General features: G+C 45.2%; 1 protein-coding gene across 1 annotated transcript in view; it reads right to left on the reverse strand.

Annotated features, from left to right (window-relative positions):
* rfx4 (regulatory factor X, 4) overlaps window positions 1–12,650 on the reverse strand; it is a 13,628-nt gene extending 978 nt beyond the window's left edge. The window contains 18 exon segments of the mRNA XM_062461117.1: window positions 211–236; window positions 239–348; window positions 609–774; window positions 1,294–1,455; window positions 1,833–1,952; window positions 3,063–3,180; window positions 3,710–3,804; window positions 4,486–4,630; window positions 4,756–4,814; window positions 4,936–5,036; window positions 5,160–5,323; window positions 5,511–5,588; window positions 6,049–6,262; window positions 6,401–6,462; window positions 8,051–8,174; window positions 9,466–9,526; window positions 10,056–10,142; window positions 12,345–12,650. Of these exon segments, the coding sequence (XP_062317101.1) occupies window positions 211–236; window positions 239–348; window positions 609–774; window positions 1,294–1,455; window positions 1,833–1,952; window positions 3,063–3,180; window positions 3,710–3,804; window positions 4,486–4,630; window positions 4,756–4,814; window positions 4,936–5,036; window positions 5,160–5,323; window positions 5,511–5,588; window positions 6,049–6,262; window positions 6,401–6,462; window positions 8,051–8,174; window positions 9,466–9,526; window positions 10,056–10,142; window positions 12,345–12,387 (1,935 nt within the window). The 5' untranslated portion in view covers window positions 12,388–12,650.
* Window positions 12,651–13,706: the final 1,056 nt, after the last annotated feature.

The raw sequence follows: 13,706 nt of genomic DNA on the forward strand, positions 1-13,706 counted from the left end.
CGTAGGTGTGGAGTTTGCAATTCAAACCTTTATCCGACCGTGATCTTGAACGCCACAATCATCTTCCCATTTGGTACCGGAGAAGGTCTGACCCCAGAAACTGACGCTCGTGTTTCATCAAGATGGCCACCTAACATTATTTCATGAAATGACTCACTGATTTCACCGTTGGTAGGTGGTATGGTTGGGTGTGTGCGGTTGGTGACTGACCTGTGCAGACGTGCGATGGTAGGAGGGTAGTGGAGGGGGGCTGGGAGGCCAGGTTCGTGGGCCAGACTGGGGTACTGGCTCTGGATGGAGTGGGGGTGCTGGTTGGTGTAGCTGCCATAGTTGTAGCTGCCCGTGTACCTAACATGAAAACACACAAGCAAGTCAGTAAACAACACAGTCTATTTGACTTATACAGTGGTTAGAACCAGAAATAGGTTTATTGCAAAGTAGGTTTTCACATACAAGGAATTTGCTTTGGTTTTGATGACGCATAACGATAAACATATAGTGCCAGGACAAAAACAGGCAAGTACAAAATTGCAAAAAGGGCAAAATACAGTGACATAAGTGACAAGTACAGTGCTATAAGTGCCATGGTCATTGCTGTGATTTCTCACCCGTGCTCATCCCTGTGAGCGTAGACCGGCATCCGGAGAGCAGAGGAGGGGGGGGGCACAGAGGCACCACCGCGCATACAGGGCAGCTGCTGTCCGCCCTCGGGGGGGGTGCCACCGGACGTTGTCACTGTGTACGTAAGGGACCAGGTATATGACTGAACTGCGCCTGGCACACACACAAGTACACACACAGAGACACAGGGGTTGTTGGCACAGAGAAACCTACATGCCATTACCCTTAGCAAATCCACACTCAGACACCTGGGTCAATTACAGAGATTCCTTACTTGAGAGTATTTATTAAGTAATTAAGATGCTATTTCACATGATGCACTTATGGCATTGATCCATTAGCTGTCTTTGCAGTTGGTATGACTGTGTCTATGTTTTGATAGTTTGATCTTTGTATAATTTTTAAGCCAGGTCTACTCATGTCCAGCAAACCTGGAACAGCAAGTGTAGGTGCAACCATACACAGTGTTTTTGGTAAAGATCAAATATATGCAAAAAAGTAAGAGCGACAAGGTGGTGATAATTCAGTAGATGACCTCCATGTGAACTAGCCCCTCTCCATTTCCCCAACCCCCCTGCGTCCACTCTCTTTCCTACTACGCTTTTCTACTACCCCCCCCCCCCTCCTCCCCGCCCCCGCCCCCTACCCAACCCTCTCCCAGTGCAGTCTCACCTGTGCTGGATGTTGCCCCTGGGTACTCTGGAGATTGGGCTGCGTTGGGGGAGCTGACGGAGGGGACCCCCACCGAGGGTACGGACTTGGCTGGGGAGAAGGGGCCCGGGGAGGCAGAGGTTGGCGTGGTCTCCGTTAGCATCAGCTCCTCTTCTCTCTCAGCTGAAAGGATCGAGATGGTCGAGCGTCAACACACAGGCGTAGTGACTCTAAGGTACTGCATGTACTACCTATCTCTAGAAAAGGGCAGCCTGTTGGTTTTGTGAGAGGCCGGTGTGGTTTAGATCAAGAGGAAAGGTGGGAATATTCACTAAAGTGGCTGTATCCCAGATTTAGAAGGAAGTGAGAGGAAGAGGGGTGGGGGTGAGGGTTGGGGGGGTGAGGAGTGAGGGGTTGAGGGGTGGGGGGTGGAGGGTTGAGGGGTGAGGGGTGAGGGGTGGAGGGGTAAGGGGTGGAGGGGTGGGGGATGAGGGTTGAGGGGAGGAGGGTGGAGGGGTGAAGGGGTGAGGGGTGGAGGGGTAAGGGGTGGAGGGGCTGACCTGTGCTGCCCTCTGCCTTCATGGCCCTGAGGAGATCGTTGGCCCTCTCCTGGCAGTGCAGAGACTCCAACAGGTACAGGACATAGTCGTCAAACATCAGGTGGATCAGATGAAAGGAGCCTGAGAAAGAAGAGGAAGGGTAAGGCAGGAGGGAACGAGGAGAGAAGGAGGAGGGAAGGAGGAGGGAAGGAGGAAGGAAGGGTGCTTAAAGGTTATTTACATACACCAAGCCCATAGGTTATGCAAATCAACATGGCGCTTTACTCAGAGCTCTTCCGTCCAGTCTGAGTCAGAAGGTTTTGAGTGTGAGGTTAAACCGTTCAACCACTCATCCTCCAACAACACAATAAGGAAGGGCTAAATCACCGACCAAGAGAGTGCAGCAATATGACTTCCTGGGTCATGCAGTCAGTAATACGGGTTTCCTTCACTTCAGGAAGGCCCTCGTAGAATTATTTCATGCCCGCACAGCTCAACAGAGACATGGTGGGAGATCTCTGTGATTAAAAAGTAGCCGGGTTGTTTCCTGCTGCAAAGTCACTGCCTCAATGATGAAGAGGGGTGCCCCTTGGGTTGGGGCAGGGGGCACAGAGGGGGCACAGTCCTGACATTGTCCTGCTCAGTCCTACCAGCGTGCACGTCATAAACACTGTTGGGTAATCAAGGAACGGGAAACCATTCTGCCCGGTCATAAAATGGAAAGACGGACAAACACATTGCAGTGGGGTGGAGGGGAGGGGTCACCTTTGTTAATGAGCTGGTTTTGCACTGGGAGCTGCTTTATCAAAACACAGCAACCAGCTGTGTCTTTGGTATTCACAGACAGGGCAGTGGGAGAGGAGAGGGGGAGGACAAGAGGGAGGGAAGCCATTTTCTTTTTCTTTTCTCCTTTTTTTGTCTTTTACAACCCCTATCTCTTTCAGTCCCCATAGTCACGCACTGGTGGCTCGTCGAGCAAAGAGGAGGGAACTGCCGTGCAGCCATCTTTACTGAGGGTCTATTGGGTTTGAGGACACACAGGAGGAACTCTTTTTGTCTGCTCTATTTTAATGTTACATTGCAATACTGGCTAGGGCTGAGACAACTATTTCTCATGCCTTCGACATCAGCTTAACCTCCCAAATAATGATAACCTGCTACCCCCCCCCCCCCCCCCAAAAAATAAATAAATAACCTGCTTTAGCTTGTCCATTTACGGGCGTTACAGCTACTCGACTCACGGCTACTCACCGAAGCTGGGCGCGCTGTGTAGGGTCATGTCTCGGATGACTCGGGTCCCGAAGCACGACCACATGAGCAGGAATTGCTGGGCCCCTCTCTTCAGACACCCAGGTCTCTTCCCCGCCACCTAGAGGGAACATTTCCATGAGAAAGGAATGGGGGAGGAGGGGATGTGGGGGTGGAATTAACCCTTAGGTCCGTATTGGGGCTTAACCCCTCAGGAACGAAAAAAACATGTCAACAAGTCAACTATTTAATTTGCCCCCAGGGACACGCCTCCCTATTGAACTATTGTCTGGCGAGTCAGGGGCGTTGCCTCGGCAACCACATTTTACAAGCCCATATCTGGCACGTAATGGCAGCACATGGGGGCTCTTGAAGACATCATTAACTTAGGGAACTGCTATGTAAGGCCCCTGCGCATCAGTGATGTGTTAATACAAATGACGCTCACATGCAGGGTCACCCTTTGAACATCCATAATCCTAATTGATTTGCAGAAAAATTGTGAGACAGTCTGCTAAATGTATTCTCTTTGTGAACCCTAACCCTAACCCCCGCCACAAAACAGAAAAGGCTCGACAACAGAGATTGCAAAGGGTGCATCAGGTGACAACCAGTGGGAAGTGTGTTCAGAGAATCTAACACGTGCTGACCTTCACCACACAGCGGTCCACCATGGTGTCCAGCCACTCAATGTAGGCCTCAATGGGAGACTGCTCTTCTAATAGACGGTCAAACTCCTGGAACACTGGGAACAGGATAGAGAGACAACATTCTGAGAAACAGCTAGTCAACACACACTCTGAAACCAAGCTAGTCAGCAAATTCTGAAACCAAGCTAGTTAACACACAGTCTGAAACATTCCAAGTCAGCACACACACTGAAACATATCTAGTCAACACACAAACATGCGTGTTCTTGAATTGTTTTCGATCATTTGAAACCTACTATATGGCCCCCTCACACACGAATGCAAAAAAGCACAAAGTCTTACAAACATAATTAATGAATCATGAATTGAGTGTGGCTACATCTCCGAGTATAGTTGAGTGAATGAGCAGGCTTCTTGGTCTCCTAGCACCCACGAAGCAGTGACCCCTGACCCCTGCTGACACCTTCTGAAGGAGGGCCACTGGAGGGGCTCGGAGCTGCCCTGCAGGGTGTTTCAGAGGGAATTGAACTGTGTAACCTCCGTCATTAGAGCTGCTCTCCCCTGGTCGTGGGAATTACTCTGAGATCTCTAAGTTTGAGTGGGAGCTAAAGGCGACCATCAAGTGTCACTTCTTTAGGACAAGTGTCACTTCAACATTGGCACCCACAAACGCACAAACACTCGAGCACACACGTATCTACAAACACACACGCCCACGAACACACACTTACACACACGGCCCCCCCCCCCCCCCCCCCCTCCATTGACTGACTTACAGTCTATTATGAGCCTGCGGTGCTCGTCCCTGGAGTCCTCCATGGTGTACAGGGTCTGCTTGGTGATGCTGTTCAGGTCTACGTTCCTCCAGTCCTCCAGCATCTGGAAGGTGATGTCGGCACTGTGGATCACCGTCCTGGACGCCTGGAAACACGTCATGACATTGATGTAGTTAAAGACCAGATTTTACACAGGGTACCATCACATGTACAGGTATAGGGATTGTTGGATGTATTCAAATTCCCTTTTATTACTTTCATGAACTGTACCTGACATAGATGGTTTAAAGATGTTTGTCGTTTCAGAATCTGGGAGAATCTCCGAGACACTGTGGAAAGGGGGTTAACTTATGAACGTTCATTGATAAGGCACCAAAAAAAACATTCAACATTTCCCGACATTAAAATACTACAAAAAAGCTGATGATGTAAACATGTTCATGTACCTACATTCAAACTTGATATTCCTCAAGTTTTCTGGCAGGTCGTGAAGTGCTACCTTCAGCCATTCGTCCAGCTGCTTAGCAAACTTCCTGATTACCTGGGTCAAGCTGGACAAGAGAGGAGATTGCAGAGGTCACAAGGAAGGTCAGCCTGGCTTAGAAAGCATCAAATATGACACACCTGATTCTTCCTTATCCCTGCGTTCCCTGAGAGAACCTGTGTCCACTTACCTGTCAGGCAGAGCCTGTAACACGGTAGGCATTAGGACCCCAGAGATGGCCTTGTAGAGGATGGAGTCACATACACCCACGATGTTGACCACGGTGGAGGAGCCGAGGACAGGCAGCATGTGTGGGGGCATGCCTTGCCAGAAGTGCAATAGGAAGCTCTGAACCTGCAGGATCACAAATTAAGATGAACAGCTGTGTCACTGTCACCTTTTCTGACTGACTTCTGACTTCTCCTAAACACGTGTTTTGGGCGGGGATTCCAATGTAATTGATCTAAAACAATATTTTTCTAGCATAAGTGTATATTTGAATGTGACATAGGTAAGACATTTCATATCCAAAAAGTCTTACCTCATCAAAGTTGGCCCTTATTACTGTATCTAGTATCCTCTGACAGTGGGTCCTGTACATCATGATGAATGTGGACACCTGAAGAGAACAGCGAGAGAACGGGATTAATGTTGGAACTCTTTAAAAGCTCATTGTTTACTAAAAAGCTTCTAAATGTTCTAAATCACTGAAAGAGCTATATGAAAAAAACAAGAAGATAAATCTTTCACAAAGCAGGTTTACTAATGAAAACCAGTTACAGTCTCCATTGGGGGGATGTTATATAAACCTGGCAACGCACAAACCATTTAAAATCAAGGCCCCCCTATTTAAAGCTGGACAGCTAGTGCCTGTCCTTTGTCCGGCGCGGAATCTTATTATCTCTCCACAAGATTAAGAGTTAGTGAGGAGCCAGGGTGTAAATACTCAAGGTCCTTCTCTAAACCTCTAGACCCAGTGAAGGTCCCAGATAAAAGGGGAGACCTGGAGGGGTGAGGAGCTGGTTGGATAGAAGGAGGGAAGGGGGGAAGAGGAGGAGGACTTTTAGAGTCCTGTTTACCTTCTCCTCTGGCAAACTGGCGGGCAGATTTAGGTCTTTGACATTTGGGAACTCTGGCAGGAGCGTCCCTAGCTTGGAGCGGGGTGAATACGCCACGGTCTGCTTGGTCACCTCCTTCTTGCCCGTCTCGTTCACCCACGCTGCCCCCTTCTTGGAGTACATTACATCGTAGTACTGGGAACTCTCCTTCACCGCAATGCCATAGTAGTGGTACCTGGGATGGGGGGGGACAGGGAGGAACAGGGAGACCGAAATAAAAAATAATATAATTATATTATATTCTTTGTGACCTTAATAGATTAAATACAATGAAGTGAAAGTAAGGAGGGTTGTGGGGGACATCTGGTCTTACTTTGACTGGCCCCTGGTGCCCAGCCTTCTAGTTGTCAGCTGGGGGAACTGCTGTCTAATAATCTGGTAAAGAGAGGAATCTGTCAGTCATTCTACTAGTTCAGCAGCACTTAGAGAAGAGATGAATCATTCTTCCCTTTTTTATTAGGATACTGGCATGATGCTTTACTTGTCACATTTACTAAGACGGTAAAGAATAATTAATCAGGGATCAAAGCCAATGCATTAACAAAAATGCTTATAGAGGTCCATTATCCCTGACGGAAAAAACAACTATATTCAGAACATACCCATTTTACATGGTATTTATTGTTTTTGCAATTGGTAGATTTTGATAGGATGAATCTCTATTAGTTACTTAGAATGAACCACTTAATCTATTAGTGTCAAAGAACAAATAATCAATTTCAATCTATAGAAACAGTTGACTATCTATTTGATAAAGTAGATTGGATTAGAAGCTCAAAGGAGGTTTCTTAGCCTGAGACCAAGACAGATCCACACTGTGGGAGAAAAGGGCTTTGGGAATGATCCATTTCTGACAGGTTTGGTTTTTATTGTTTTTTTTTTGTATGTTAAAAAAGGTTCCAAGATCATTCCTTCTTCCTTTTTAACTTTCCTTTTTTCTCTCTCACTGCTTCTCTCTTTCTCTTTTTCCCTCTCTCCCCCGCTTTCCCTCTCTCTCTCTCTCTCTCTCTCTCTCTCTCTCTCTCTCTCTCTCTCTCTCTCTCTCTCTCTCTCTCTCTCTCTCTCTTTTTGTCCATGAGAGATTGGCTCCTTGGTCTAGCTCCCGGTGCAGAAACTTTAGCAAACAGTGGAGCTCTCCATTGTACAGGATGAAAAAAGAGGGCAAGCTGTGAAGTTTCTGTCAGGGTCCGCTTGATAAATGAGCAGACAGGGAGGCGGCCCGACCCTCTCTGGTGGTTTTGTCCCAAATCAATGAAGCCTTCCTAAAGGACACCCCACACTGCTCCAGCCACTGATCTAACATTCCGCAACATCTCACCCTTCCAAATTTCCTTTAATTACACATTAATCCAGGCCCCTTCTCTTTTTCAATATCCTCCGACAGGGGATGGGGAAGGGCGGGGGTGGGGTAGCTGGGTGGGGTGTGGGGCAGGGGCCGGGGGTGGGGTAGCTGGGTGGGGTGTGGGGCAGGGGCCGGGGGTTTGTGGGGGAAGATGGTGGCGACTGAGTGGACAGGGGGCTGCTCTGGGATTGTGGGAACCCAGACAAGCACATCTTTTCTGTATTTATTTTCTCTGTCCAGCTGTTTTACTACAGCAAACATTAACATCCTAATAGTACATCTGCACTACGTACAGACATGTATAAAAAAATACAAATAATTTCAATGTCATATATCCGTACTACATATGGACACAAGCTTAACAAAAAATATCCAGAGTTTAAATGTCACACCTAGATGAGAAGTAAGTTATCTCTTCCATAGCTTTGCACCAAAACCGGAACATATCAAATTGTGTATACCCATAACTTTGCACATATAATTTATCAGCTAGTCCCTTCACCTCCTGTAGTTATCAGCCTCTCTTCTTAGTTAGCCAGCATCCACCCACAGTCTGTTGTGTCATTCCATGTGATTGTAAATACAAACAAATATTAGAAGGCTGCAATTCTGAGGTGGTACCTTTCCGAAGCTAGCGGCGTTGACAGGCTGAGTGTCGTGCTTCTCACAGAAGTCCAGGTAGTGCATGTAGAGAGCACTCCGAGGAATGCACACGCCCTCTGCTATCTCGTAGTTCTCCTCTAACCTGAGGACCAAACAGCTCACAGTCAATACAGCAAGTTTAACTAGAATATATCATCATAACAGTACCAACTAGAATATATCATCATAACAGTACCAACTAGAATATATCATCATAACAGTACCAACTAGAGTATATCATCATAACAGTACCAACTAGAATATATCATCATAACAGTACCAACTAGAATATATCATCATAACAGTACCAACTAGAATATATCATCATAACAGTACCAACTAGAGTATATCATCATAACAGTACCAACTAGAATATATAATCATAACAGTACCAACTAGAGTATATCACCATAACAGTATCAACAACAATGACAATAACAATACCAAATATATCACAACAACGGTACCAACTAATCCAGCAAAAGTACCAACCTAATATATGTCAGCAACAATATGAATATAACGAAAGTATCAATTCTAGAATATATAACAGCCAAAGGAGTAACTGTGGATTATAGGTCAGTAATAGTATTCTAGAGATATATCCCCACAACAGTGCCAACTTATATATACACACTGTATACCTAAAATAACATACCTAGCATACAATACAATATCAAGTTAAAATTCAAACATCAACTCCAGTGAATCAACTCTAGTTGACCACAAAATCTATTGTATTCATCCCAATCATACAGGATGTATTTTTGTGTTAATCGCAAGAACACAGGATCAACTCTGGATCCTTAGATCACAGGACCAACTCAGGTGTACATCTCCAACCCCTTCATCAGCTCCACCAGCTCTACCTCCACCACACAATAACCTGTCCTGGCCACACTGAAGCTCAATATACAGTCTTTCAGAGTGAAGGATTTACAAGCACTCAAATGGTTCCAGGCAAACAAACATGACATTGCAGTAGCCTTTAAATTAACACATGTTTATAGTATCTCCTGGACAATATATAACTACTGTTAATCCACAAACACAGTTCAATTTACACTCAGTATCTCACACGTTCTGACACCCTTGACAAGAGGGATACGACTATACAAACACTCCCACCCCCCAACAGGTGGATTTGAAGCTTTCACCAGTACAGAGTTGAGAAGTTAATAGATTCAAATTTTATATCAAATACACACCAAAAAAAGTCTGTTCCATAATTTTTATTTACACGGGTGAATATTTGTATAATCTGTGAAAAATGTTTTACGTAAAAAGTGTATTCCTCAACCACGTTAATATCTCTAAATGTGTTCTTGGTTTACACCGAGTTGTATTTTCCAGATGGCAGGTCATTGGAAAAGGGGGGCAGGAGGAGGACTCACCACTGGAGAGTCGCAGGTGTTGAATGTGGTTTCGATGCTCGGTTGTTTTCCTTCTCCTCATCTTTTACAAACAAAAACAAGTTTGTTATTTCACAATATCACAAACACGAGGAATTAAAACACCAGTTAAAGATGGCAACAAATACCAGTATTTGTAAAAGCACAAATTCTGTTTTCCATGGCTTTAATATAACATTTGCAGGTATATTTAAAACAATCAACACAGTACTATGCAATCCCATGTCTCAATTTTTTGTATTTAATTCAGATGGCTGAGCGGTTAGGGAATCATGCTAGTAATCTGAAGGTTGCCAGTTCGATTCCCGGCCATGCAAAATGACGCTGTGTCCTTGGGCAAGGCACTTCACCCTACTTGCCTCGGGGGTATGTCCCTGTACTTACTGTAAGTCGCTCTGGATAAGAGCGTCTGCTAAATGGCTAAATGTAAATGTAAATCAGAGAAATACATTACTAAATTACAGTTTTATGACCTAGCCTATAGCAGTTTTAAAATATTTATCACTGCCGTTACATGAAAGTATTGACAAATGATTAATTTTGCAGTAATGCAGGATGTGCGCCATGCTTACTCTCATCGTTGGACATGTTCCCCAGGGATGTGTGACTGGAGTACCGTTTACTCTCGCTTTCATTAAGGCACCTCTCAATCCAGCTCTCTACAACAAGTCAAACAGACAACAGGTCAAGGAAAACACAGAAACGTACAAAAGCAGTGTTTTGAATAATTGTTTGGATGCATCAAGGGTTAAAAAATGGTCAGCAATATTAAATATATTCCCAAAGAGGACATTTGAGTTTTTAATTTAAATGTTTCCAAGTAGGTCTAGTAAAACACCGCCTGTATAAACTATTTCACGTCACTTAATGTGTCAGGAGAATTCGATAGCAATCAATTCTGCGGGCCTCGTCGCAGCTGTGTCTTTATTTGGGGTGTTTTCACCCAAACTGCAGGATTCCCGCATTGTTCAGGGGGGGACTACAAGAGCGCGCACTCGGGAACTGAGCCTGCATTGCAAGACCAGCCTCGCGACATAGAAGCCATTGTCCCTTTATAATTTCGATTTAGAAATAGCCCAAATGGCCTCCTTTCTTGGGACAGAGACCCTTATAATTTTGATCGTACTCGTGTAGATCCTGTTTCCCGCACGGGCCATGACAACTATTACCATATAGCAGCACTTGTCAGGATTGGCTGTTGGCATGGCAACAGGTCCCGTCCTATTAAAAGAGGGTCACATAAATGTAAAAGTTAAGGATGCAGAACTCACTTGCATTGATGATTCGACACCTCTTGGTAGATCAATGGCACGCGCACTTAGTGTTACCGTGCCACTTATCTAGGCTTACAGTAACAGAACACAATGACAGTTCACGGCCCTCTTAAGAATTGTGTTCAACAGGTTGTGTTGAAAATGGCCTAACTGAACCTGAGCCAATATTTGAACAAACTGAGTCAAATATTTATAATCCAAAGTAAGTTTTGATGTTAATTGAAAGTGCATTTCTTTCTACCACTTTCAAATGTTTGCGCCGTGCAGCATCACTTTAGTTAATGATAATACTAACTCTAACCATAACATAGGCTACAATTCAGTTATGTAACATTTGCATCTCTGCCATATTACTACAAGACGATATTTTAATAAACAATATTTTTAAGATCGGCTGGTTTAAAAAATTGTGTCATTGCCATTATTATCACTCATTATTAGTTACTTTCATCGCCATTGTTATAAACATTGGGTGATTATTACAACTGATATTACGAACCTAATCATATTCTAATATAATCTATTATTGTCTGTAAGAATGAGAACTTTCACTCAAGAGGGGAATTTGACAAACCTATTTAAGTTTAATGTTTTCATACTGAATTTGTCACATACAAATTATTCTAACTCCTTTCTGTCAAGGATATGTTTAGTTCACTGAGCTGAAAGTAATTATCTATTGTAGCCGGGATCCTTTGGTTGTAATTGAATAATTTGCCATGGACACAGATAAGGCGGGTTCGAAATAATTGGATTAAAATTGATCAACAGCTGAAATGGATTTTGGATCATTTTGAACACTATTTAGTTCAGTTGCCTGAATGATAAATTACACCACTGATACAGCAGAAAACCGCATGATTAGTCAGACGAGAATAGGCTAATCAAATAAAGTTGCTTTGTAAAAATAAAATTGTTCTATTCAATTGTAGCCTTGTTGGTAATCGCATGTTGCAATGAAAGTACACAAACCGTCAATCGTTCGGATTGATTTAGCAAAGCTTCCACATGATAGGCCTACATGTTATCATATTATTAGTTCTATTCAATATTCCTTTTAAAAACATGTCACAGTGTAGGCCAATTGGGTGGCTTTATAGATCCGGTTGCAGCGGTTAATCGAAGCTTTCTCCAAAGTTGTTTACAAGTATCCTGGCAGGTGCATCACTTGAGCACCTACACGTCATTATTTTAAATGGCGGACTTAATATCATTAAAGTCATTGATAATAATTGATGTCCTTTAACTAATGCTTTATAGTCGTTTTAATTGTCAACTTGCCATCATCTTAATTTCCAACGTTTAGTGATTTGGCAAGGAATTAAAATTGATTCATAAAACCACAATGTCCACTCTTTTGCCTTCTAAAAAAAACTTTTAACCAATAACTTCGACTAAAAGCAGCCCAATATCTTATCCAAAACGACATCCTCTAAAAACAAATGAACAAAAAAGTAATAGTAGAGTAATAACTCAAGTTGACCATCCCAGAGTGGCTGCAGGGAGATAGAGAGAGCCTCCAGGGCCAGTTCAGGGCTCCAGAGCAGGGCCACGTCTCCTAAGCTTCCCCCAGACCGCAGGACCAACCTGTGGAATCCATGTCAGGCTCCTCCAGCAGCCCACAATGCATCCTCTTCCCATCAACAGCACACAGGCTCCTCCAAGGGAAAAAATGGCTTTGTGCTCGTCTCCACCTCCTCAGTGGGTCTCCCCTTGTCTCGCTCCGCGTTTGTGTGACCACTGCCCGTCACAGGAGACGTGGAGGATCTGAGGACCGCCGAGAGAACGCCGGTGGTGGTGGTGGAGGAGGGGAGGGGGGAGGTGGGGTTGAGGGAGGAGGAGGAGGTGGAGGAGGGGGGTAGAGACTCCAGAAATCCAGTGGGGGGAGAGCCAGACCCGTCAAAATGTTTGCTGATGTTTCATGGGAAAGGGGCTGATTTTATAGGAGCGCTGATGGGGCCATGTCATTGATAGGCTCGCTGGCTTGATGAATGGCCTCGAGTCAGATGGGGATGTGGCAAGGCTCACTGGAAGTCTTTTGTGAGCCTGCTTTGAATAAGAAAAGCTCCCTTCTCAAGAAAAAAAAGGCTTAGATCTACGCAATCCCAGCACTGTGGGCTCCCCCTCCTCCATTATAGCATTTAATACGTTTTTATACACCCCCCACCTCCACACACACACACACACACACACACACACACACACACACACATATAGACACACACCATTTGCTTGCCACTCTTATTTAAATGAACACTTTTGCCCCAACAGGAAACTTTCTAGATGTCTGTCTCTTGGCGACCAATGGAAGTTCCATCTAGAGGGGCAAGTTAGAAATCAACTGACAGAAAATGACAATCTTTTTTCCCCACTCCACTATCTCTTCCATAAACACAAACAAGGTCCATCATTGTTCATGCTTGCGCCCTAAAACTGATGTGGATAAATGGATCAGCTAGCCACCCCTGTAAAGCTCTAATGTGAAAATGCCACAAGTGTGAACTTTTGGGAGGGTTCCCCCCACCCCCCCCCTCCCAACACTCTCTAGTTGAGGCAACCTTATTTTAGTGTGCCTCAGAGGAGAGCCCGGACCACAATGGGGGGGAAGTAGCAGTGCAAAGCCAGGGGCTGGGAGGGCTGTGAGGGCTGTGATGGAGTGCCTGAGAGCCGGAGAAGGGAAAGCTGTGATTAGAATATGAATAGAACCACAGGAGAAGGGGGGCTGTAGAGGAGGAGGGGGGGGGGGGGAGGCGAGGAGAGGGGGCGAGGAGAAAGGGGGATTATGGCTGAATTACTCACCAACACGGTGGATGGCGATGGAGGCCTCCCTGCTCCTGGCTGGTGTGTCTATGCAGGCGTGTGGATGGCGGGTCCCTGACAGGATGGGGCACCGCCACTCTCCCACACACACCTGGGCGCCACTGGCCTACAAGTTCTTGGGTGCACTTT

Source organism: Osmerus eperlanus, chromosome 5 (assembly GCF_963692335.1).
Source record: "Osmerus eperlanus chromosome 5, fOsmEpe2.1, whole genome shotgun sequence".
Classification (NCBI taxonomy): domain Eukaryota; kingdom Metazoa; phylum Chordata; class Actinopteri; order Osmeriformes; family Osmeridae; genus Osmerus; species Osmerus eperlanus.